This window comes from Heloderma suspectum, chromosome 3 (genome assembly GCF_057233095.1).
Source record: "Heloderma suspectum isolate Gila_16-S chromosome 3, 16-S_ref, whole genome shotgun sequence".
In the NCBI taxonomy this organism is placed as follows: domain Eukaryota; kingdom Metazoa; phylum Chordata; class Lepidosauria; order Squamata; family Helodermatidae; genus Heloderma; species Heloderma suspectum.
In genome coordinates, this window is record NC_139460.1 from 184,785,620 (window position 1) to 184,812,932 (window position 27,313).

At 43.9% G+C, this 27,313-nt stretch overlaps 1 protein-coding gene across 1 annotated transcript in view; it reads left to right on the forward strand.

Annotated features, from left to right (window-relative positions):
* Positions 1-27,313, forward strand: part of PSD (pleckstrin and Sec7 domain containing) — a 214,467-nt gene that overhangs the window by 95,374 nt on the left and 91,780 nt on the right. The window contains exon 9 of the mRNA XM_084845159.1: positions 4,323-4,412. Coding sequence (XP_084701285.1) covers positions 4,323-4,412 — 90 coding nt within the window. The remainder of the gene's footprint in view (positions 1-4,322; positions 4,413-27,313) is intronic.

Sequence of the window (27,313 nt, forward strand, 5' to 3'; positions counted from 1 at the left end):
CTTGACAAGTAGCTGTCCAGATTTATCTTGAATGCCTCCAGTGTGGGAGACCCCACTACTTCCCTAGGTAATTGGTTCCATTGTTGTATTGCTCTAACAGTCAGGACGTTTTTCCTGATGTTCAGCTGGAATCGGGCTTCCTGTAACTTGAGCCCATTATTCTGTGTCCTGCATTCTGGGATGATTGAGAAGAGATGCTGGCCTTCCTCTCTGTGGCAACCTTTCAAGTACTTGAAGATCGCTATCATATCTCCCCTCATTCTTCCCTTCTCAAGGCTAAACATTCCCAGTTCTTTCAGTCTCTCCTCATAGGGCTTTGTTTCCAGTCCCCTGATCATCTTTTTTGCCCTCCTCTGAACCCTCTCCAGTTTGTCTGCATCCTCCTTAAAGTGTGGTACCCAGAACTAGACATAGTACTCAAGATGAGGCCTAACCGGTGCTGAGTAGAGGAGAACTAGTACTTCACAGGATTTGGAAGCTATACTTCTATTAATGCAGCCCAAAATAGCATTAGCCTTTTTTGCAGCCATATCACATTGTTGGCTCATATTCAGCTTGCAATCTACAACAATTCCAAGATCCTTCTCGCTTGTAGTGTTGTTGAGCCAAGTATCCCCCATCTTGTAACTGTGCATTTGGTTTCTTTTTCCTAGATGCAGAACTTGGCATCTATCCCTATTAAATTTCATTCTGTGTTTTTCTGCCCAGCACTCCAGCCCATCAAGATAACTTTCAGTTCTGTTTCTGTCTTCCAGGGTATTAGCTATCCCACCCAATTTTGTGTCATCTGCAAATTTGATCAGCATTCCTGCACCTCCTCACCCAAGTCATTAATAGAAATGGTGAAGAGCACTGGGCCCAGAACTGAGCCCTGCGGTACCCTGCTCGTTACCTCTCCCAAATTTGAGATCCCATTGATAAGCACTCTTTGAGGCCAATTCTGTAGCCAGCCGTGGATCCACCTGAGAGTTGTTTCATCTAGCCCACTTTTAGCTAGTTTGCTAATCAGGATATCGTGGGGCACTTTGTCGAAAGCTTTGTTGAAGTTGACGTATATGATGCCCACAGCATTCCCACAGTCCACAAGGGAGGTGGCCTGATCAAAAAATGAGTTCAGATTAGTCCGGCAGGATTTGTTCTTGACAAATCCATGCTGGCTTCGAGTAATCACAGCATTGTTTTCAAGGTGCTTCCAGATGGATTGCTTTATCATCTGCTCCAGAATTTTCCCAGGGATTGATGTCAGACTGACCGGTCTGTAGTTCCCAGGTTCCTCCTTCTTGCCCTTTTTTGAAGATAGGGACAATATTAGCCCTTCTCCAGTCATCTGGCACTTTACCCATCCTCCATGATTTCTCAAAGATAATAGACAGTGGTTCTGAGAGTTCTTCTGCCAGTTCCTTTATTACTCTAGGATGCAGTTCCTCTGGCCCTGGAAATTTGAACTCATACAAAGTAATTAGGTGTTCCTTGACCATATACCTATTGATCTCAAGCTGCAATCCTGCCCCTTCAGCCTGTACTTTGCCTTTACTGGGGGTCATAGACCCTCTTTCAGGAGAAGACTGAGGCAAAGTAGGAATTGGGCACTTCTGCCTTTTCTTTGTCATGTGTTATCATTTTGCCATCCTCACTGAATAGTTGAACCACTATTTCTTTCCTCTGTCTTTTATTATGCACATATCTGAAGAAAGCCTTTTTGTTGCTTTTAGCATCCCTCGCTAACCTCACCTCGTTCTCAGCTTTAGCCTTCCTGATGCCATCCGTGCAATTCTGTGTTACCTGCCTGTACTCTTCCTTTATAGCTTGGCTTTCCTTGCACTTCCTATATGTGCTCTTTTTTGTTTTTCGGTCTTCGCTAAGCTTTTTGTGAAGCCACATTGGCTTCTTCTGTTGCCTTCCACTTTTTCTTCTTGTTGGAATTGTTTGTAATTGTGCCTTTAGACTTTTCCTTTTTAAAAACTCCCACCCATCTTGGACTCCTTTTCTCATTAGAGTCACTTGCCATGGGACCTTACTTATCATTGTTCTGAGTTTATTAAAATTGGCTTTCCTAAAATCCAGGGTACGCGTTTGGCTACAGTTGGCTTTTGCTTCCTTTAGGACCAAGAACTCAAGAATAACATGGTCACTTCCCCCTAGAGTTCCCATAAGGTTAGGATCAAGTGAAGGATAGGCGATCCTCTAGTTCCTTCCTCTACTTTCCATAGGAGGAAGTTATCAGCAACACAAGTCAGGAATTTCTTGGAGGGGCCATGTTTTGCAGAATGTATATGTTTGTATACATTCATGCAAATTTAGAATTCATAGTATTTATTTATATTTCACTAATGTTAGCAAAAAATAACAGTGAAATAAAGAGTGTCTCTGAGTATATGGGGAATGCTTTTCTCTCACCACTGAGCAATTGCAGCTTACCCCACACACTTTGTAGTGATGGAAGATATCCCACACAGTCTCAGCATTATCTTTTTAGGGATTAAACACTGACCATACCTGTTGGAACCACACCACATTACATACATTCTGTTCCCCTTCAGCAACAGTCTGTCCATTTTTCCATCCTCTAGCAATGCTTCATCAAACGCTACCTCCTCCTTGTTATGTGCGAGTTCTCCTTGTCTCCTCCTCCCCATAACTTAATTTGTGCCAAGACTTCATCACAATTCAGCCAACAGTCTGTTTTCAATACTAGGGCTAAGTTATGGAGAAAGTACCTCTGAGCATGTCGTATGTGCCATGACAAAACACAAATGACAGAACGTGTGTAGAATGGTAGCCAAGACAGTGGAGTGGAATGGGAGTAGATTTAGAATTGCGTAAGTGAGCAGTATTTACCTCTCCCCCCACCCCCACATACCCATTAACTCCTGTTTTTATTAAATTTGTCATTCCACTGATGGATAATAGCAACTGATAAACAAAATAGCCCCATTCTTTCCTCCGCAACCATGTGAACCCATTTTTCCCCAAATCCTCTGTTTGTATAAAGTCAAATACAATTCAGAACATAACTTACCCAGCACCTTTTGAGAATTCCAAGACTCTGGGTGGAATAAAGGAGAGACCAGGGCGTAGGATAAGGGAGGAAAGAAAAGGAAAATAAGAGCAGTGATTGGAGATGGAGCAGGGGAGAGAATGCTCCAAGCCAGGTAGCTCTTGTCACAGGGATAGTAACTCAGAGGAACTGGGCGGGGGGCAAGGGGGGGAGGGTTACACTTATAAGGTGAAGTGGCTATAGGCTTTTGTTTCTTTTTTTAAAATGGCAAACTCTATTTAAAAGTCCCATTGGGGATGGGCCATAGCTCAGTGGTAGAGTACAAGATTTGCATTGCATTCCTGGCATCTTCAGGTAGGGCAGGGAAAACTTCTGCCTGAAACCCCAGAGAGCCACTGCCAGTCACTGTCAACAATACTGGGCTACATGAACCAATGGTCTGACTTAGTATAAGGCAGCTTCCTATGTTCTGTGGCAGTTCTATGAGAGAAATCTGCATGCAGCCTTCCTAGGACTTTCTGATTCATGATGTCATATAGTCCTAACCCTCCTTTTGCTATAATCTGCTGACTGCAGCTATGTGGGAGAAGTTAAAAGTGGAGGGGAAAAAGAAGTTTGTGGAGGCTCATTAAATTATTTGCTGTGCTGAACACGCTGAGTTTCTGTAGCAGCCAAAAGTTCCAGTTTGGGACAGCAAAATCAGATGCTGTATGAAATACCAGTATTCCACAGGGAACTCATCCTGCCCTTCCCCATCCCTCTTCAAGTTTTCATTGTGAGCAAGCTCTCAGCAGTGGCCATGTAAGAGTAGAAAGGTAGGGAGAGAGAAAAGAACCCAATCAGCAGACTGTGGAAGGAAACGTGGTGGCGTCTCCTATAGTTTAAAATGCTTCTGCCTTCATACTGTGCCCCCTGTTGGTCTGCCAAGGCAATGAGTTCGAATGTCTTGTAGTCACTGCAAGACTGCTGAGCTCAGAGGGAAGAGGCAGGCTTGTAGTAAGGCAGATGATGTCATTGGGACACAGCTCAAAAGATCCAGGGCACATGCCCAGATGAGCCTTTAAATAACAATGCCCATGATAACAGGCACCTTTCCCCAGCATCTGGTATTCAGAGGCAGACTACTTTTGGAGATATTAATGAGGTCATAACCACTGACCTCATTCCACCATCCTTGTCTAAGCCTTTTTAAAGAAAGCCATATAAAGACAGCCCATTACCATATACTCTTACAAAGAATTCTGCCCTGATAAACCTGATTTAATTAGCTCTGTTGTTCTCATGACCTTGTTGCTATTTCTCCTTTCCCCATTTCTCCTCATAGAACATTGGGAAACGAATGTCCTGCTCAGATTTCATTGGGAACCTGGAAGGACTCAACGAAGGGAGTGATTTTCCCAGGGAGCTACTCAAGGTAAATCCAATTAGCACTCTTCTTGGAGACTCAATACAGTGCAAGGAGAGCCTGTGAAATCAGTTTGCAGGCCACATTTACTAGGACAATTCCCTAGACCTGGCATGTCTGATGGGTTTTTCCATTCCAGAGATATCATTTGGATAGGAAGAAGGTGCACCATTAGCCTGGTTGCAGCCCCTTTCAAAAAGGGGGCATTCTGTAGTCAGGGCATTTCTTCTGAGGTATGGCTATGTTCAAAAATAAAAGGGAGTACTATTTTTGATGCTGCGCTCAAAATTAGAAAAAAGGCTGCATTCTACAACTGCACATTGATAATCAGCAGTGTTCATTTTCTAGATTCAAAGGGTGCTGAGTTCTTCATGGAATCTGATATCTGGTTCAGAATGGCTTTCCTGAAACACTTTGGCTTTTTTCCCCCTTGTGTAATGAAAGCACAGACATTGTAGTGGAGAAGATGCCTTTGAAAATGCACACACTGGGCCCATTCTCATGACACCACAGCCTGATAGACAATGGGTTATGTGAAGATTGTTTAACCCTCACATAACCCATGCTCATCAGGTTTCCACGATATGACAACCCCCAAGTGGGGATTGGATATGCAAAGTGGCACCCAAAGCACCCGTGTCATGCGAACCAGGTCACTCTTTTTGCAAAAAGCTCCTAATGACCAGAAAATGGAGCCTTCCAGATTTCCCCAGTAAGTCTACAGGGTGTGGTGTAATAGTTACACAATACTCTGCTTTGAAACTGCCCCAGCAAGTAGAATTGGAACCACTGCAAAATAGTGCTTTGAATTCTCATCTCTTCAAGGACCTGAAGGTCACGCTCACCCAGCAAGGGGGGCATACTCATCCAACAATCCCTTAGTCCAGGCCACTGACAAGGACAGTTGCTGTACCCAGATGACAACTAAATCCTGAATGGTTTCTAGATCCAAAATATCAGTTTCCTCTAAAAACTGAGGTAGCAGTTCTAGAGCAAAGTATTTGTTTTAGATTTTTTCAGTACTTTTGGTGGTGGTGGGGACACTCCCTGAACATTGTATTAATCTTGGAGCGTGATGTGTGTGCATCATAGAACTTTCAGGTGTGGGGTGGACTTACTGTTCGACATGGCAGCCAACGTTTTAAAAAATGTTTTTTAACCAACTAAAAAATACCACTAAGCTCCCTGGGAATGTGATCATGTATTGTCATTCCCAGGGGCATTCTTGGAAAAAAGAGATGGATGGGCCCATGAGGGCAGCCATCTTTCCCCCCATTTTATGCTGCAGGAACATAGCATCATGCCCAGGTGCATTCTGGCCACACTTTCAAACTGAACAGCAGTGACGCTGCTGAACACTGCTAAGTTGCCTCTTGGAGAAGCAGCTTAGCTTTTTTCTAAATTTTGAACCTCCCTTTTGCCTGAGAAGAATGATCAAACTTGGCATAAGTTTTGTTTTAGGTAAAATTCGATAGCAATAAACGGTATGGATAAATTCCCCAGGCTGGGGCTGGAGAGGGAGTTGGCTCCTGTTCCAGGTAGCAGCCAGTATGCTTTGGTACCTATGCTTCTGCCAAGGAGGGGAGGTAGCTAGAATTCTATTGGGCCCAGCTACAACCCCTATTATGGGGAGGGGGGATATATTTAGGGATTATACCCCTAGAGGGATTACACCCCTGGTTCTTATATAAATAGTCGTTCACTTTCAAGAAATCTTCCTGGCTTGTATTATTACCCACTTACATTTTGTTTGCCTAAATGTATCCCTTATTTGGTCAAGATTTGTACTTTGCAACAGAAGTCTTTGACACTCCTTTATCAGGGATTGGGGATAACAGTGGGGATGCCTTTCCCTGTGGAGAGGAAACAGGGCCTAGGGAAGGAAGCTCTATGGAACAGATGGGGAACCTCCATAGGCCACAGCTTCTCCACCCCTGCCCTTTGGGCTTGTTTATGCGCTTTCTAATCTAATGATATTTAAGCCTTCATTATAGAATCCCCCCTCAAAAAAACCCTATGTTTTCTGAAGTGCTTTGAGCCTTTCAGATTCACATTAACTAATTTTGTTTTTGAGAAATTGCCCTTTTTGAAATTAAATATGAGTGTGCTGGATGTTATTGGAAATTTTTCACTCACATATGTTGTACTTGGTCATGTTGTGGTCCCTATTTACAAATAGCTCAACAATTATTTCATCTTGCAGCAGATCCTTGAGACCACTTATGGCAGTGGTCTTCAACCTGTCAAGACCAGAGACCCACCTCTGATCCCTAACCGGCAACATGGGACTCACTTTCACATTTCCACTTTTTGTTTATGTGGGGAGAGGAGCGAATCCACACAAAAACACACAAAAACGCTTCCTTGGACTCACATTCTCCTATTCCACCAACAACTCCCATTGCAGAGTAGCAAGTGACTTTAAGATCATAAGTGAAAAACAGTGAGGATGAATCCGCATAGGCATACAAAATTATGATAATGGTGGTAGTTGTGGTGTTATCCTCTGAGCTACACAGAAAAGTAGTCTTTGGAACCCAGCTGAAGTTCTGAGAGCATCCAAAATCCACCCCTTTGCATGTTGTTGTTGCAGTAGTAGTAGTAATAATAATAACCCAGCAGCAACCCATTGCAAAAGGAGACATTGAGAGATTATACTAATGATGATATCCTCAGAGCTACTGAGAAAAAAATCCAAAATCCATCTCTTTTACTAAGCATCCCCACGGCTCTCCAAAACTCCTCAGAAGAAACAGCAAAAAGCAGCATAGTACAAAAATCCAGCTTATGTTTCTCTACTCGTAAGTAAGAAAGACTGGATTACTCAGGAGTAACTGCCTAAGCTACAAACAGAATAAATAGCCTTTGCCCCCAAAACCCCAAAAGAAGATTTAAAAAATATATTTAAAAAACCAGCAATGCTGGTTCTGCTTTAGCTTTAATTCTGCTGCTTTAGCTTTGCTGGCCAATGACACTAATCATACTTAGAGAGACTCACTTACCCACATTAATTAAATAATATGAATTTGCACTGTCTGCCTGCAGAAAAGTTAGCTGGTGGCTCCATCCATGCTCAGGCAATCACGCACTGGGCGAGTTCACATGTCATGCTAAGCCACCTCGAGAATAAACCATGGTGGGTGGATGGCTTGTCTGTTACTCCTGGCTGATGATGGACCGCTCAATGGCATGCCATGGCTTGTTTCTCCTTCTGGCCCACTCAGTCCTCCCAGTGCCAGCATGTATTCCAGGGGCCTTTGCAGCAGAAATCCTCCTTCCCTACATCAGCATCCTTTCTGCAATTAGGCTGCTGGGGTTGCCGGCTCATGAAGGAAACTCCCCGCCCCCATCAGATCGCCAAAGAGATTTGCATTCCTGAACCCTTATGAATGTGTGAATGTGTATGCAATTTTTTCCCGCCTGTCTGCTATTGAGCCCAGCACAGCCATATCCCCCTCTTGTCAATCTCCTTTGCTGCAGAGCAGTAAAACAGAGGGGGAAATTATGCAAACTTCATAGAAGCGGAAATTCATTCCTGCACACTTGCACAGGACCAAAAATAATTGTTGTTGTTGTAATTGAGAATGCATTTGGGACAGTCTCCAGTGTCCCTTCGCCCAGATTTCTATGAAAAAAACATTAAAATCCATCCTGAGGCAGAGGGGACTGAAAAGGGAAGAGGGAGCATGGTGGAGGCACTAGCGAGATTGCGAGGAACAGCAGGGTTTTTTTCTGTTCTTGCTGGCCAGCTCTCTAGCCACTCCTGACAACCCATAATAAAACTGCCTTGCTGGATTTGGAAATCCCAAAAAGCCACCCTGAGAACAAGCCACCCTAACCAACCCTGAGTTCTCAAGGTGGCTTGTTTGTGAAAAACAACCTATGGTGGAAACACTGCTCCAGATGTGGACTTCACACTAAGCCACCCTGCAACCACCCATGATAACAATCCACCGTGGCTTAGTGTGATGTGCGAACCAGTCACTCACACTCACTCAATGCTGGTGATCAACAAATATAAGTTTTAATTTGCTCATTGTCTTGGAGAATGCTGCTGCTGGATGGACAGAACATGATCTCAGAGAGGAACAGACTAGTAGTTTGCTGTTCCACTGCACATACCTGGAAAACAGGACACAGAGCGATCGGAAGAGCTGATGAAGGGGACTAACACTGAGGACTTGTTGTAAGCGTGGTGCCACACAAACACACAGTAAAAACAAAAAAAGTTCACTTTTGGAAGAGCATGGGTCTTTGATGCAGGGAGTAAACAAGGCCAGGGACCCATCTGATGAGGCCTTGCAAGCCACTTGTGGGTCCCAATCCACTGGTTGAAGACTTCTGACCTAGGTCATTTGGGTGCTTAGGTCTTCATCTAGAGATGTACCTCTCCCTTTAAAAGTTCTAAAGTACTGGGAAACTGCCCTTCCTGCTCCAGCAGTCCTTTTGCCCATTCTTCTCCCCCACAAATTGTGAGGCAAATACCAGAAGCTGCCTTTCTACCAGGCAGAAGATGAAAGAGATTGAAGGGACTGGCAAAGCAGCCATGCAGGAGGTCTGGCACCCAAATGTTTAACCCTTCCCTCTTGATTCATTTTTCACATCTAAGACAAGGGGGGAGCAGCTACTGTCCCACTATGGGAAAAACAAGGAGTCCCTATATCTGTTTCCTTTTAGATGGGAAAGCAGCTGGGGCAAGCAATTTTTTATTCAAAGAGCAGATGGAGAGGAAGTGTTAAGCCTGATCACTCTGATCAGATTCACAGGGCTCCTTCACATGGAGCTTTCATCCTGCTATTGAGATTGCTCAATCACGGAGGTTTGTGGGTCCTTTTCATGATGTCATCAACTTCCAGGTCACATCCAGAGTTATTTCCTGGTTTTGTTGTTGTTGATGTTCAGTCGTTAAGTCGTGTCCAACTCTTTGTGACCCCATGGACCATAGCATGCCAGGCCTTCCTGTCCTCTGCTGTCTCCTGGAGTGTGCTCAAGTTCGTATTCATTGCATCGGTGATGCTATCTAGCCATCTCATCCTCTGCCGTCCCCTTCTCCTTTTGCCTTCAATCCTTTCCAGCATCAGGGTCTTTTCCAGTTTTCTCTTCGCATTAGGTGGCCAAAATATTTGAGCTTCAGCTTCAGTATCTGTCCTTCCAATGAGCACTCAGGGTTGATTTCCTTTAAGATGGACTGATTGGACCTCCTTGCAGTCCAGGGGACTCGTAAGAGTCTTCTCCAGCACCACAGTTCGAACGCATCAATTCTTCGGCGATCAGCCTTCCTTATAGTCCAGCTCTCACAGCCATACACCACTACTGAGAAAACCATAGCTTTGATTATATGAACCTTTGTCGGCAAGGTGATGTCTCTGCTTCTTACTATGCTGTCTAGGCTTGCCATAGCTTTCCTCCCAAGGAGCAAGCATCTTTTAATTTCATGTCTACAGTCACCGTCTGCGGTGATCTTGGAGCCCAAGAAAGTAAAATCTGTCACTGCTTCCATTTCTTCCCCTTCTATATGCCAAGAAGTGATGGGGCCAGATGCCATGATCTCAGTTTTTTTAATGTTGAGTTTCAAACAAGGTTTTGCACTCTCCACTTTCACCCTCAACAAGAGGCTCTTTAGATCCTCTTCGCTTTCTGCCATTAGTGTGGTATCATCTGCATATCTGAGGTTGTTGATAATTCTCCCGGCAATCTTAATTCTGACCTGTGATTCATCCAACCCGGCGTTTCTCATGATGTACTCTGCATATAAGTTAAATAAGCAGGGTGACAATATACAGCCTTGTCGTACTCCTTTCCCAATTTTGAACCAATCGGTTGTTCCATGGCCAGTTCTTACTGTTGCTTCTTGACCCTCGTACAGGTTTCTCAGGAGACAGGTACGGTGGTCTGGTACTCCCATCTCTTTCAGAATTTGCCACAGTTTGTTGTGATCCACACAATCAAAGGCTTTAGTGTAGTCAATGAAGCAGAAATAGACGTTTTTCTGGAATTCTCTTGCTTTCTCCATGATCCAGCGAATATTGGTGATTTGATCTCTAGTTCCTCTGCCCCTTCGAAACCCAGCTTGTACTTCCGGTAGTTCTTGGTTCACATACTGCTGAAGCCTAGCTTGTAGGATTTTGAGCATCACCTTGCTGGTATGTGAAATGAGCGCAATTGTACGGTAGTTTGAACACTCTTTGGCATTGCCCTTCTTTGGAATTGGAATGTAAACTGACCTTTTCCAGTCTTGTGGCCACTGTTGAGTGTTCCAGATTTGTTGGCATATTGAGTGCAACACTTTAACAGCATCATCTTTTAGGATTTTAAATGGCTCAGCTCGAATACTGACATCTCCGCTAGCTTTGTTGTTAGTAATGCTTCCTAAGGCCCACTTGACTTCACTGTCTAGGATGTCCGGCTCAAGTTCAGTGACCACACTATCATGGCTATCAGGGACATTAAGATCTTTCCTGTATAGTTCTTCTGTGTATTCTTTCCACCTCTTCTTAATCTCATCTACTTCTGTTAGGTCCCTGCCTTCTTTGTCCTTTATCATGCCCATCTTGGCACAAAACATTCCCTTGATATCTCCGATTTTCTTGAAAAGATCTCTAGTCTTTCCCATTCTATTGTTTTCCTTGATTTCTTTGTGTTGTTCATTTAAGAAGGCCTTCTAGTCTCTCCTTGCTATTCGCTGGAACTCTGCATTCAGTTGGTATATCTTCCCCTTTCTCCCTTGCTTTTCGCGTCCGTTCTTTCCTCAGCTACTAATCTCAAAAAGATCCGGAATGAATTAACTATCTTTTAAACTCTCAATGTTTTGCGATTAAAACAGCCACTAGATGGCACTGTTTCATTGAGTTCTATGGGACCTTGAAAATTAAAAGCTTCCGCTCTCAGCAATCATGAGGTCGCTGTCTGGGAGTCCGTTGTAAATGCAGAAAGGTTCCAGAACCAGAGGATTGTAGGGGTTTTCTTTAGTGTAAAGGCAGCCAGTTTCTCCCCCACTCCCCTTTTGCTTTTCAGGTTTTTGCTACTGGGAGACTGATCACAGATCTCAAAGTATCACATCTAGTTTGGCCCTTGGCCCTATGCTACACCTGATTAGTTAAATGAGGGTGTTTCCACTCTAGGCATTTGGTGTGGCATTGCTGTGCTTCATTCATTCAATTTTTAATTAAAGCATTCACAAGATATCATCAAGATATCATCAAGATATCACAAGATAACTCAGCCCTGGTTAGGCCTCATCTGGAGTACTGTGTCCAGTTCTGGGCACCACACTTTAAGAAGGATGCAGACAAACTGGAGAGGGTTCAGAGGAGGGCAACAAAGATGATCAGAGGACTGGAAACAAAGCCCTATGAGGAGAGACTGAAAGAACTGGGCATGTTTAGCCTTGAGAAGAAGACTGAGGGGAGATATGATAGCACTCTTCAAGTACTTGAAAGGTTGTCACAAAGAAGAAGGCCAGGACACGGAATAATGGGCTCAAGTTACAGGAAGCCAGATTCCAGCTGAACATCAGGAAAAACTTCCTGACTGTTAGAACAATACGACAATGGAACCAATTACCAATTAGGTGGTGGGCTCTCCCACACTGGAGGCCAAGGCGAGGCTGGACAGCCATCTGTCAGGGATGCTGTGACTTGGATTCCTGCATTGAGCAGGGGGTTGGACTCGATGGCCTTGTAGGCCCCTTCCAACCCTACTATTCTGTGATTCTATGATCCAATCATTGTCATCTGGTATTTTGCCCAGTGGTTCTTCCATTTTTTCTAAGATCACAGAAACAACAATCTTTTCAGAAGAATGGAAGAGTAGCACAATCTCCACACAGGTATAGATGCCTTTAGAGCTGTGCGACATTATAACCCTTGTGATGGGTGCTATTTTATTACTATGTTTAAATGCTTTGCTAGGTTTTAAAGACAAATTAAAGGCATAGGCTACCATTATACCACCATAATGCTGTAAGAAAGTTCTTTTAAAAATCATTTAAAAACATAGTATTACTGTATTACACTGTTATAGAAATATAATATCAACACTCAAACATTTACATTATAGCATTATAGTGGTATGGCATTATCCCTGAATTTCTTTTTCTTTACTTTTTTTTAAAAAAAAGCATTACTGGAAAAGCATTCAACTGGAAAAAAGTGAATTAAAAGACTGATTAAAAAAATAAACAGGGTTATAAAATGGCACCCACAAAAGTTATAGTGAATGTATGCTGAAGTTCAGATGGCTCAGTCCTCTTATTAGTGGTATATAAAACTTTGAAATAAATAAGTTCTTTTCAGGCAGGTCAACCCTGGAAAACAAAGTTAGAGCATATAATAGTTAAATTTTATTTAAGCCTTATGTGGAATATTAATATGAATGGCAGAAAGGGGAAAGGGAATGAAGGAGAATGTCTTTGCCTCACTCTACCTACTGCTATTTCTCATGGGGGCCTCACTTGTATGTTTCAGTTCCAACCCAATTTCCAGCTCAGGGAGGGCTCTCTGCTCATAGGGTGGCTCTCATGACGCACCTTGTAATTTAAGTCTGTTAACCACAGGTACAATGCCATTGGAATTGCACTTTTCTCTTAGCTTGTCCACAGCACGCTATATACGCTAGGTGAAAGTATGGTGATTTGCTCATGCTGTGAGCTTGTTAATGAGCTTGGTAATATAATGGAGAATATATATAGAACTGGGATGGAGACAGATAAATCAAGTTACTGCTTTCTCCTTCAGCTTTTTGTTATTTGCTCTCTCCCCTCCTCCCTCTCACTATACATCACACACACACATCCTGCCTTTCCTCTAAGGAACTCAAGATAGCGTACATGATCCCTATTTTATCCTCATGACCCTGTGGAGTAGGTTATGCTGAAAGACTCCGTGAACATCATGGCTGAGTGGGGATTTGAACTGGAGCCTTCCTGATCTTAGACATTCCAACCACAATACCATATTGGCTGTAGAGCATAAAAGAAAGTGATGCGGTATCCCTGGCACTAGATATCAGATACCACTATTCTATGCTATATTTATTTTTTTCTTGTATATTAGCTTGGTTTAGGTAATTTACAGAAAAAGGTAAAGAAAGGTGAGTTGTAGATATGATAAATAAGTACTGACCAGCCAGTCACTTGTGTGATGGATGTATTTTGTACCCTTTTCAGCTGTCAAATGTAGGGTCTGTTACTGATTAGCCTTGAAATGCTCACTGGGTTCTGCTTAGCAATACAGTCCTGCAAAGGCCTTCTGCACATATTTCCTGCCACTCATAGACTACCACAGCTTGTGTGAAATGACAGCTTGTGATTCCAAACCTTAAGGGGGTTTATCTCCCCCAGAAATAAAGCATCTCAGACACGATTCAGATGTTTGAACAGAATCCTGACATTCTTCATCATCACTCCATGCACTCCTAAAATTAGAGCTCTGCAAGATGTAAAGGAAGATACTCCCCCCACCCCATTCCCAATCCCATACACACTAAGGCAATGGATGCAGCCAGTGGATGTGATCCCTCCCTGCCCTTCTCAGCATCAGCAAAAGGGTGTTCCTGAATAATGAGACTAAGTAAATTCTGATAGGTTGTGATTCATAGTTCAAAAGTGTTCACTTCAAGGGAGTCTGTGTGTCTCATTGGCTGATCACAACCTTAAGAGTCCAGATAATTAGTTTTTAACACAGTAAATTAATTCACACACACCACACACCAAACGTTAACAGATGTCATACATATAGTGCTGGGCTGTATATATTTGAGCACGTCCTTCAAAGATAATGTAAAACTATTTTTAAAATTAGGAAAATGATGAGTGATAACTTTATCAGATAATCTTGCTTGTACCAAACAGAGTTCCTGAGTGATCAGAAAGACTGTATAGGCATTGATTCACATGAAGTGTACTTAAATTTGTTGTTGTTCATTGTTACTTTGAAAAATTCAATAACAAAATTAGGAAGAAAAGGTTACATAAAGGTGATGCATTTCTATGGACAGAGGGGAGCCTTGCAGGTGGTAACTGCTTGATTTTAGGGCTCCTGTATTTTAGTGGCATAGTGGGCGTGAGGGAGCGCTTCCCATTTAAACAAGTTTTTTTTAAAGGATAGATCTGTACAAAACTGTGATGAACTTGTATTAGTTGAGGTGGAGGGAAATCATGCAGCTTTCTATCAGTGATGTCCCAGGCTTGTTTCAGACAGGTACCCAAGCCACTTGCAGTCACATCCCACACAGTATTTTCCATCCCAAATATATTGCTGTCTGAGCTCTGGAAAAATGTTATCCTCAAAACAGTGACACCTTTTGAGGGAAGACATCTTGATTCTCAACAACAGCATATTTGTGGTTTTATAAACTCATCTGTTTAAAAGACACCCGGTTCCTTCAAATCATCTGGTATCATCAGTGTTCCCAAACACCCAGATTTACCCACTGGTTTAGAAAGGCCCTGCTTCCCCCCACTTGAATCTTTTTTTCTTCACCTTTGGAGCATAAATGACATCACAAAAACGAGGTGTTAGGTGGACCTACACATACTTGACTGTGGTGGCTTAGTGGTTAAGACGTTGAACTGCAGACCGGAAGGTCAGCAGGACAGCAGTTTGAGACCAGAGTGCCGCATGACAGAGTGAGCTCCTGTCTTCAGTTCCAGCTCCTGCCAACCTAGCAGTTTGAAAGCAAGAAATTGCAAGTAGATAAATAGGTACCTCTTTGGCGGGAAAGGTAACAGCGTTCCATGCACCTTGGTGTTCAGTCATACCAGCCACATGACCACGGAAGCGTCTTCGGACAGCGCTGGCTCTTCAGCTTAGAAATGGAGATGAACACCACCCCCTAGAGTCAGACACGACTGGCTGGGGACACCTTTCCCCTTACTTTCTTGCTTCAAGCTTTCTTTGCTGGATGAATTGTGCCAAATGACATACGTTGGGTTGGATAGAATTTAACCATATATCTGCTTCACAATGGTGGTGTTGCTCATTTTAGTTTTACTTCTTAGCATGCAGCTTAACCGTCTTGTTTGAGTCATCTTGACTGACTTTTCCTGCAGGTACCAAGGGCTTGACATTTTTGGATTCTTCAGATTCTAATGCTGTCCACACACGACTGGCACCATTGTGGTTCAGACCCACTAAGAGCACATTCCCAATTGACTAGAACAATGACCATTGGAGCATTCTTTGTATTTGTGAACACTACCTCTTTTCATCATTTGTTCTAGCATTGATCCTCAGTCAGACCCATCAGAGATGTAAGGCATCACTAATCCACATCTTTTTGTATTATGTTGTTTGGCCTTCAGACTTCTAGTTCTTCTTTACACTAAAAGGAACAGATTTCCTATAACATATAGAGCATGTTCTCCAGTTTTTCATCTGCACCACAGCTTCCATTGCAAGCCAGTGAAGCTCGGCTCTTAGGAACACCAAACTGATATGGGCTGGCAGTTACTGGATGTCTTGTATAAGGTTCCAGTGATAAAATGTCCAGTTTTCCTTCCTGCTTAATAAGAGTTGCTAATCTATATTATTGGGATGCTGAAGGGATTAATCTCTTTATGTAATTCCTTGTGTTCACATCTAGAGTAAAACTGAGCTGAAGATGTTATTTCCATTTCTTCTCAACAACAGGCACTTTAAGGGGTTTGTGCACCACTTGAAATTTCATCCTAGTTCAAGATATAATAAGGAACTGCCCACAAAGGGCTCTACACAATTATGCAATCCTTGAGTTAGTCTGCAGGCCAGGAAGTTCCCAAATTTATTTTATTTATTTATTTGTAAGAACATAAAAAGAGCTTGTGCTGGATCAGACCGAGAGTCCATCTACTTCAACATTCTATTCACGCAGTGGCCAACCAGCTGCCTTTGGAAAACCCATAAATAGAACATGCATGCAGTAGCACACTTCTAGTGATGTTCCTCAGCAACTGGTGTACATAGGCATACTGCCTCCAATACTGGAGGTAGCGTATAGCCATCATGAGTAGTAGCCATTGATGGCCTTATCCTCCATAAATTTGTCTAATCTCTTTTTGAAGCCATCCAAATTGGTGGCCATCACAACATCTTGTGGCAGCGAATTCCAGTTTAACTATGTGCTGTGTGAAGTACTTCCTTTTATCTGTCCTGAACCTTCCACCAATCAGCTTCATTTGATTTGTATTATGAGAGAGGGAGAAAAATATTATCCATTTTCTCACATAATTTTGTACACTTCTATCATGTCTCCCCTTATTTGCCTTTTTCCCCTAAGTTACAGTCCCAGACATTGTAACTTTTCCTCATAGGGGAGTTGCTCCAGTCCCTTAATAGTTTTATTTGCCCTTTTCAAACTACAGCAGCCTTTTGTAGATGTGGTGAGCAGAAATGTACATAGTACTCCAACTGTAGTTGCACCGTAGAGTTATATAATGGTAGTATGAGAAGTTTCCTTTTAAATCTAAGTTTCTTCCTTAGATAAGTTTCCTGTTTTGGCTTCCTTAGCAATTTTCCACTTAAATATATATTAAATCAGATAGCATAGTGGTCACTGTTTCCAATTCGTTCAGCAACAACATCTTGTTCAGGGTCACCTCCCCTCTGGTCAGTTCCATGGCCAACCGTTCTAGGGGATTGTCATTTAGGGCACTGAGGAATTTAATCCCTTTGTTGTGACTGGAAAGACAGGTTGCTACTGTAACAGTGTAGTTCTTCGAGTGGTCATCTGTGGATTCACACATATGAGCTCTGTGCCTGCACGGAGCCTCAGTTCAGGGAACTTCTACAGCTGAGGGATTTTGGCGGGAACCCTTCCTCCACTGTTCCAGTGGGCATGACCCTAGCAGGTTCCCACCTATTCCCTCAGCTCCTTGAGACTGACAATGTAGCCTTAGAACGGAGAAGAAATACCTTCAGTATCCAACATCGAACTCAAGTATGACACCAAAGAAGGGACGGTGGGCAGGTTGTGTGAATGCAGAAATGACCACTTGAAGAACTACAGTTACAGGTAGCAACCTGTCTTTGTCATGGTCTCTATGCATCACACATATGGGCGAGCAGCAAGCTAAACTTCTAAAGGTGGGGGATTGGTGTCCTATTACAACACAGAAGAAAGGATGACACTACCAAAAGTACAGTCAGCTCTAGCCTGAACATCCAGTCTGTAATGTCTAACAAAGGTAAACTGTGTCGACCAGATTGCAGGGTGGCACAGTTCAGGGATGGCAACCCTTCTGTCAAATGTGACCGACATTGCTACCACATGAGTAGAGTGAGTTTGGACAGTTTGAGTCCAGCCAGCTCATATGATAGCTGGATGGTCTTGATGACCCAGGAGGTGAAGCACTGAGTCAAGAGAGGCTGGCCCTGGCATTTGCCACAGTAGCAGACAAAGGCGAGGCAAAAGTCTGAACTGCTCAGTCCTCGATGTAGAAAACCAAAGCACGGTGCGCATTGGGCATATGCAGTGTTGACTCCAGAGGTGTAGATGAGGAGGTAAAGAAAGCAGGCAGAAATATGTCCTGGTTCAAATGAACATCTGACATGACTTTACACAAGAAAGAGGGGTCAGCACTGAGGACCACCTTGTCGTGGTAAAAAGTGAGATGGGGCTGGTCTACCCTGAGTGCTCAGATTGACTTTGTACCTTGCCAAAGATGGAGAAGCTCTATACAGTCAGTAAAAACAAGACCTGGAGCTGACTGTGGCTCAGATCATGAGCTTCTTGTTGCAAAATTTCGGCTTAAATTGAAGAACATCGGAAAAACCACTAAACCATTCAGGTATGACCTAAATCATATCCCTTATGAATATACAGTGGAGGTGAGGAATAGATTTCAGGGATTAGAACTGATAGACAGAGTGCCTGAGGAACTATGGACGGAGGTCCATAACATTGTTCAGGAGGCAGCAACTCAATCCATCCCAAAGAAAAAGAAATGCAAGAAAGCAAAGTGGCTGTCTGAGGAGGCTTTACAAGTAGCTGAGGAAGGAAGGGAAGTGAAAAGCAAAGGGAGAAAGGGGAAGATATATCCAACTGAATGCAGAGTTCCAGAGAATAGCAAGGAGAGACTAGAAGGCCTTCTTAAATGAACAACGCAAAGAAATCGAGGAAAACAATAGAATGGGAAAGACTAGAGATCTTTTCAAGAAAATCGGAGATATCAAGGGAACGTTTTGTGCAAAGATGGACATGATAAAGGACAAAGGAGGCATGGACCTAACAGAAGCAGATGAGATTAAGAAGAGGTGGAAAGAATACATAGAAGAACCGGACATCCTCGAGAGTGAAGTCAAGTGGGCCTTAGGAAGCATTAGTAACAACAAAGCTAGCGGAGATGGCAGTATTCCAGCTGAGCTATTTAAAATCCTAAAAGATGATGCTGTTAAAGTGCTGCACTCAATATGCCAACAAATTTGGAACACTCAGCAGTGGCCACAAGACTGGAAAAGGTCAGTTTGCATTCCAATTCCAAAGAAGGGCAATGCCAAAGAGTGTTCAAACTACCGTACAATTGCGCTCATTTCACATGCCAGCAAGGTGATGCTCAGAATCCTACAAGCTAGGCTTCAGCAGTATGCGAACCGAGAACTACCGGAAGTACAAGCGGGGTTTCGAAGAGGCAGAGGAACTAGAGATCAAATCACCAACATTCACTGGATCACGGAGAAAGCAAGAGAATTCCAGAAAAACGTCTATTTCTGCTTCATTGACTACACTAAAGCCTTTGATTGTGTGGATCACAACAAACTGTGGCAAATTCTGAAAGAGATGGGAGTACCAGACCACCGTACCTGTCTCCTGAGAAACCTGTACGAGGGTCAAGAAGCAACAGTAAGAACCAGACATGGAACAACCGATTAGTTCAAAATTGGGTAAGGAGGACGACAAGGCTGTATATTGTCGCCCTGCTTATTTACCTTATATGCAGAGTACATCATGAGAAACGCCGGGTTGGATGAATCACAGGTCGGAATTAAGGTTGCCGGGAGAATTATCAACAACCTCAGATACGCAAACGATACCACCCTAATGGCAGAAAGCAAAGAGGATCTAAAGAGCCTCTTGTTGAGGGTGAAAGTGGAGAGTGCAAAACCTTGTTTGAAACTCAACATTAAAAAAACTAAGATTATGGCATCTGGCCCCATCACTTCCTGGCATATAGAAGGGGAAGAAATGGAAGCAGTGACAGATTTTATTTTCTTGGGCTCCAAGGTCACCGCAGACGGTGACTGTAGCTGTGAAATTAAAAGATGCTTGCTCCTTGCGAGGAAAGCTATGGCAAACCTAGACAGCATAGTAAGAAGCAGAGACCTCACCTTGCCGACAAAGGTCCGCATAATCAAAGCTATGGTTTTCCCAGTAGTGGTGTATGGCTGTGAGAGCTGGACTATAAGGAAGGTTGAGCACCGAAGAATTGTTGCTTTCGAACTGTGGTGCTGGAGAAGACTCTTACGAGTCCCCTGGACTGCAAGGAGGTCAAATCAGTCCATCCTAAAGGAAATCAACCCTGAGTGCTCATTGGAAGGACAGATACTGAAGCTGAAGCCCAAATATTCTGGCCACCTAATGTGAAGAGAAAACTCACTGGAAAAGACCCTGATGCTGGGAAAGACTGAAGGCAAAAGGAGAAGGGGACGGCAGAGGATGAGATGGCTAGATAGCATCACCGATGCAATGAATATGAACTTGAGCACACTCCGGGAGAGAGTGGAGGACAGGAAGGCCTGGCGTGCTATGGTCCATGGGGTCACGAAGAGTCGGACACGACTTAATAACAACAACAAGACTAATTCATGGAGGATGAGGCTACCAATGGCTACTAGTCATGATGGCTATATCCTACCTCCCAGATCAGAGGCAGCATGTCTCTCAATACCAATTATCGGGAAACAACAGCAGGAGAGGGCTGTTGCCCTTGTGTTCTGCTTACTAGCTTCCCATGGACAACTGGCTGGCCACTGTGGGAAATAGGATGTTGGCCACGACTTACCGACTGAACAACAACTACCCTGAGTGCACAGAGTTCACTAGCCTGCCATACAGATGTGATAGCCACCAAGAATGACACCTTCCATGAGAAGAGGCGCAGGTCTGTAGTTGCTAATGGTTCAAAAGGCTTGGATGAAAGTGCCTTAAGTACCACAGAAAGGCTCCAGCTCAGTACTATAGAGTGAACTGCTGGTGCCAGATTCCTGCTGCCTTTCAGAAATCTTTTCACTGTCGGATGTGAGAAGATAGAGAACCCTCAACAGGAGAGTGAAAAGCAGAGACAGCAGATAATTGGTTCAGTCCCTGTCACCCGATATTCCATGCTGTCAGGTGGAGGGTCGCTACGTCTGGGTCTCAGGGCCAGCCATTCTCCCTGGTGAGAAAGGATAGATGCGATGGAAGATGACAGTACCAACCTTGCGCCATCCTGAGCAGCAGGGCAAACCATGAGGTAATTCATGGACAGGCATTCAGTAATGTCTGTCCCAATTTTCGCCAGTACCCTGGTGATCAGTAGGAACAGGGGGAAAAGGTAGCATAGCACTCCTGCCCATTCGAGAACAAAAGGGTCCCCTCACAAACCTGCACTGCAGCCTGCTCGGCTGCAGAAATTCTTGCAAACAGCACTGTCCTGAATAGCGAGTAAGTCCACATATGGTGTGCCCCAACTCTGAAACAGAGTCCTCAGGACTGACCTGTCCAACTCCTATTTATTTATTTTATTTACTTATTAATTATTGCATTTATATCCCACCTTTTTCCCTCTTGCAAGGAACCCAAGGCGGCTTACATTATCCTCCTCCTCTCCGTTGTATCCTCACAACAATAACCCTGTGAGGTAGGTTGGGCTGAGAGTCTGTGACTGGCCTAAAGTCATCCAGTGAGCTTCCATGGCCGAGTGGGGCTAGAACCCAGATCTCCCGGCTCCCAGTCCGTCACTCTCACCACTACACTACACTACACTGGCTCTTCTACTTGTGGGAGGTCAGCCAGGACACTGTCCACGCCGGCAATGTAAGGTGTGAGCAGCCCAATCCGATAAGGTAAGCACCAGTGATTTTTTTATATATATATTAGAGCAAGGAGCAGGAGCAACCTCATACCCCCTTCTTTGTTCAGGTATGCAAAGATCATGGTATTGTCTGAGGTGACCTGGACCAATCTGCCTGCTAGGTCCAGCTCAAATGTTTGAAGGGCCTTTTTCACCACCCTGAGCTCTAGGAGGTTATGTCATCTCAACTCCATGGCCAACTATTGTCCATGGAACGCGAGGCCCAAGCAATGAGCTCTCCACTCTGAGAGTGAGGCAGCCATAGCTACTACTTGGATGGAGAAAGGGCATGCCCTCTGACAGATTGGCCGGTATCATCCACCACTATAAAGAGTCCCTGACATCCTATGGAAGCTGCAGCATGGTCCGGTGGCCGTCCCACTTGGTATCAAAATTGCATATGAGCCAGTTCTGGAGAGGTCTTGTATTCAAACGAGCGTAGCAGACTACAGATGTCGTTGCAGCCATCAGGCCTAACAGATGCTGGATCTTGAGTGCTGACATAGCCTTGCAACTGTTTAGCTCTGCTGCCAATGAGATCAGCGCCTCTATTCGGTCCTGTGGAAGGAACGCTCTGCCCGAGCATGAGTCCAGGAGAGCCCCAATGAACTGCAGACTCGAGTAGGTTGTAGATGAGTTTTTTTGAGATTGAGGCAAAGTCCCAGCCTCTGAAGTAGATTGCAGGTCAACTCTATCAACCAAAGAAGATGGTTCCGTGTTGATGCCACCAACAACCAATTGCTGATGTACAGGTACATCTTGATACCTTGTATCCTGAGATGGGAGCAGAGTGTATCCCACTCATAGAATGGTGATCTAGACCTGTCCCGATAATGGCTTCTCTCGTAAAAATCAGGGGGTGACTTCTGTTAGAAGAAGTGACTGAGTAGACTGAATCCAGCAATTGTGGATGCCAATCACAGCTTGCGTCAAACCCTTCTCGTCAGTAATGACGAGGTGGCAGAAGTGGGGACAGATTTCAGATCTCACCCTCTGATTTCAATGTGATCGGAACAGGCTCCCCTGCAGGGGTTGGATTCTCCATACAAATTGGTGAAAATACCGTTGGTGGAACAGGTGGTATGGTCATTGGTACAGGGGACCATGTGACTCTTGAGGCATTGATGAGTGGGGAACATGGCTGGTACTGGAGATCGCTGTCAATCCTGAGATGCCAGTACAGAATCAGGTGGTGTGGTCAGAAGTGAGGAACATGCTTCATCCCGAGTTGGAGTGCTGGAGACGCAGCCAATTGTGGAGGTTGCTGTCGATCCCAAGATGCTTGCTCAGAGCTGGGAAGAGTGGAGGAGCCCGAGGGGTGTGCTCAATCCCGAGTAAGGTCATCTGACCTTTTAGAAGTCTTTTTCTTTTTCTTTTTTGGTTCCAAAGAAAGATTAGCCTATTTTGAAGCTTTAGCCTTTTTAGTTAGCTTCTTCACCAGGGAAAACAAAGACTGGTCCGGAATGAGAAGATCTTGGGTACTCAGAAGAGTACGATGTTGAGGGGATGATAATCCCAACACTGGAGGAGGGTCCTGTATGGCAGGCAAATTGTCTGAGGACGAGGTTGGCATCCCTCCCATACCTTTTGGATCCTCAACAGTTTTCAACACGTTTCCAGAGAGCAGCTTTCAGCCGGTCAAAACAATTTCACCTTGCCTGCTTTGAAAAGGCTTAGGAATGAGGACAATGTGGCCTTCTCCAAGGCAGAAAAGGCAAAGAGAATGCCCATCAGACAGTGGTAACTTAGCTCCATAATGGACACACTTTGTGGACATACTCCCTTACAAGGGTGATCGCGAGATCATTGAGAAACAAATGAAATAAAAACAGGGCGAAGTGTAAAGCTAGAAAAAACTTTGATAGAAAGAAGATAGAAATAATAAAACCTCAGCTGAAAAAGTGCTTTCAGACTGAACTAAATGCAAGGGAAGTTCCCTCATGAGGCTTCCACAATGGTGGTCGAAAGAGAACGGAGGGAATAAACAGGAACCCACTAGTGACATGTGCACTGGGACGGTGGGGGAAGGGTTCCCACCAAAACTCCTCAGCTATAGAAGTTTTCCGAATCGAGGCTCTGTGCAGGTACAGAGCCCTTATATGTGATGCACAGACTAAGAAGAAGAACATGCATTTATCCAAACAATGTGGGGTAATTGAAGTCACCCATAATTACAACATTTCCTTATTTGGATGCCTCCTTGATTTTGTTTTCCATCTTGATCACCCAGAGCATTCTGGTCCAGGGGATGACAGCATTTCCCGAGTACTAAATTACTTTTGGAATCTGGTATTTTCACCCACAGTGCTTCTGTGGATGAATCTGCCCCTTTTGTTTTCTAGTCTGCTTGAATGCTATGCCCCCTTTGATAAACAAAGCAAATCTTCATTATGCCCTTCCCATATATCCAGAGTTTATATCCAGAGATGACCATATCCAACTGGTTCTCTCCATTACATCTGGTTTCTGTTAGGCCCACTATATCCAAGTTCTCCTTTATAACTACGCACTCCAACATTCCCATCTGTGTGAGACACCCCCACACAGTGTCCCTCCTCAGATGTCTCTGAAGGTGCATCTTCTGCTATGACCTTTAGGCTTCTGTGACTGGCTCTTATACTTCATCATATGCTCGTGACTTATTTCCTCCCTGTCTCCATTTGGGCAATCAGAAACATTTTCACCTTCATCCTCTAGGGATGATTCAACTCAAACCAGATGCTTCACAGCTCCAGTTGGCTTTCCCCCAGGGTTCACTTTAAAAGCTGCACTACGACCTTTTTATGTTACGAGCCAGCAGTTTGGTTCCATTCTGGTTCAAGTGGAGCCCATCCTTTTTGTACAGGTTTGGCTTGTCCCAAAATGTTCCCCAGTGCCTAATAAATCTGAACCCCCTACTCCCTACACTGTTGTCTCATCCATGCATTGAGACTCCTCAGCCTGTCTAGCAGGCCCTGGCACATGGAACAGGTAACGTTTTGGAGAAATCTACCTTGGTGGTCCTGGATTTCAACCTCCTACCTAGCAACCTAAATTTGGCTTCCAGGACCTCACAACTACATTTTCCCATGTCATTAGTACCAACATAGACCACAACCCAGCGCTATCTACAAAGCTATCTAGAAGACACATGATATTTGTAACCTTCACACCAGGCAGGCGATTTATCATGTGGTCTACGCACTGATCATAGCCCCAGATGTCAATGTCTCTAATGATCAAATCTCTCACTACCACAAGCTGTCTGCTCCCTGGAAGCATATCCTTGGTTGAGAAGATATTTGTTCATCTTCCAAGGAATGGGTCTACTCAAAGGGATATTTTCCCTCTCCCTCAGGATGATGCCCTCCTTCCCCGAGACCACCATTCTACATTGCAGCAGAGGAGCTATCACTTAGGGACTGAGGCACCATAGAATCATAGAATAGTAGGGTTGGAAGAGGCCTATAAGACCATCGAGTCCAACCCCCTGCTCATTGCAGGAATCTAAGTCAAAGCATCCCTGACAGGTGACTGTCCAGCCTTGTCTTGAATGCCTCCAGTGTGGAAGAGCCCACTACCTTCCTAGGTAATTGGCTCCACTGTCGTATTGCTCTAACAGTCAAGACGTTTTTCCTGATGTTCAGCCGGAATCTGGCTTCCTGTAACTTGAGCCCATTATTCCGTGTCCTGCACTCCAGGATAATTGAGAAGAGATCCTGGACTTCCTCTCTGTGACAACCTTTCAAGTACTTGAAGAGCACTATCATGTATCCTCTCAGCCTTTTCTTCTCAAGGCTAAACAGTTCTTTGCCCAGTTCTTTCAGTCCCTCCTCACAGGGCTTTGTTTCCAGTCCCCCGATCATCTTCATTGCCCTCCCCTGAACCCTCTCCAGTTTGTCTGCATCCTTCTTAAAGTGTGGTGCCCAGAACTGGACACAGTACTCCAGATGAGGCCTAACCAGTGCTGAGTAGAGGAGAACTAGTACTTCCCGGGATTTGGAAGCTATGCTTCTAATCCTGCAGCCCAAAAGAGCATCGGCCTTTTTTGCAGCCACATCACATTGTTGGCTCATATTCAGCTTGTCATCTACAACAATTCCAAGATCCTCTCACTTGTAGTATTGTTGAGCCAAGTATCCCCCATCTTGTCACTGTGCATTTGGTTTCTTTTTCCTAGGTGAAGAACTTGGCATTTATCCCTATTAAATGTCATTCTGTTGTTTTCTGCCCAGCGCTCTAGCCTATCAAGATCACTTTCAATTTTGTTTCTGTCTTCCAGGGTATTAGCTATCCTGCCCAATTTTGTGTCATCTGCAAATTTGATCAGCATTCCCTGCACCACCTCCTCCAAGTCATTAATATAAATGTTGAAGAGCACAGGACTGAGCCCTGCGGTACCCTGCTCGTTACCTTTCCCCAGTTTGAGAAGATCCCATTGATAAGCACTCTTTGAGTCTGATTCTGTAGCCAGCTGTGGATCCACCTGAGAGTTGTTTCATCTAGTCCATTTTTAGCTAGTTTGCTCATCAGGATATCATGGGGCACTTTGTCGAAAGCTTTGCTGAAGTCGAGGTATATTATCTCCACAGCATTCCCACAGTTCACAAGGGAGGTGACCTGATCAAAAAATGAGATCAGATTTATCTGGCAGGATTTGTTCTTTCCTTTGAGTAATCACTGCATTTTTTTTCAAGGTGCTTACAGATGGATTGCTTTAGAATCTGCTCCAGAATTTTCCCAGGGATTGATGTCAGACTGACTGGTCTGTAATTCCCAGGTTCCTCCTTTTTGCCCTTTTTGAAGATAGGGACATTAGTCCTCCTCCAATCACCTGTCCTCCATGATTTCTCAAAGAGAATAGACAGTGGTTCTGAGAGTTCTTCTGCCAGTTCCTTTATTACTCTAGGATGCAGCTCATCTGGTCCTGGAGATCTGAACTCATTCAAAGTAATTAGCTGTTCCTTGGACTACTGATAGTCCAAGTCTCAAGCTGCAGTCCTGCCCCTTCAGCCTGTACTTTGACTTTGCCAGGGGGTCATATACCCTCTTTTGGGAGAAGACTGAGCCAAAGTAGGAATTGAGCATTTCTGCCTTTTTCTTGTCATCTGTTATCATTTTGCCATTTTATTATATATGTACAGTCAGGGCCAGAAATATTGGAACAAGGATAACGGTTTTGGCAGTTGGCCTCTGTATACCACCACACTGAAGTTGAAAGGAAACACACCCAGATGGGAGCGAAGTCACGCCTTTCAGCTGTAATTCAAGGGGTTTGACAAAAGTGGGGCACTAACCATTCAACGATGGGTGTATGTGTATGCCACTGGCTGTCCTTCCTGAATGGCTGGTGCCCCACTTTTGTCAAACCCCTTGATACTAGGGACAATCTTTCTCTCCCTGCATATTTCCTTATGGAATTAGTGGACATCATTCTTGAGAAAAATTATTTCAGATTCTCTCAACAATGTTATTTTCAAGTTAGAGGGGAGTCCTTTTGCCCCTAGTGTGGCTAATTTATTCATGGCATCCCTAGAGGACACCACAATATGCACCGTTAACTTCAATCCATTTTATAAGTATTTTCTTTTTTATTAACGTTATATCGATATCTTTCTAATCTTTTCGAAGCAAGACATTTTACATCAATTTTTGACCTAGATCAATACCATACATCCTACTATAAAATTTTCTTCTCATTTTGATGCACTGAGTATTTCATTTTTAGATACAGAGGTATACTGCAGACAAAATCATCTATACATTAGAGGATTCAGAAAACCGACTGACAGGAATTTTCTTTTACATTTTGAATCTTTCCACCCTGTGCGTACGATTCTACCATATGGACAATATTTACGTCTCAAGAGGAACTCCTCACAATATCATGAGTATGTGAATCAAA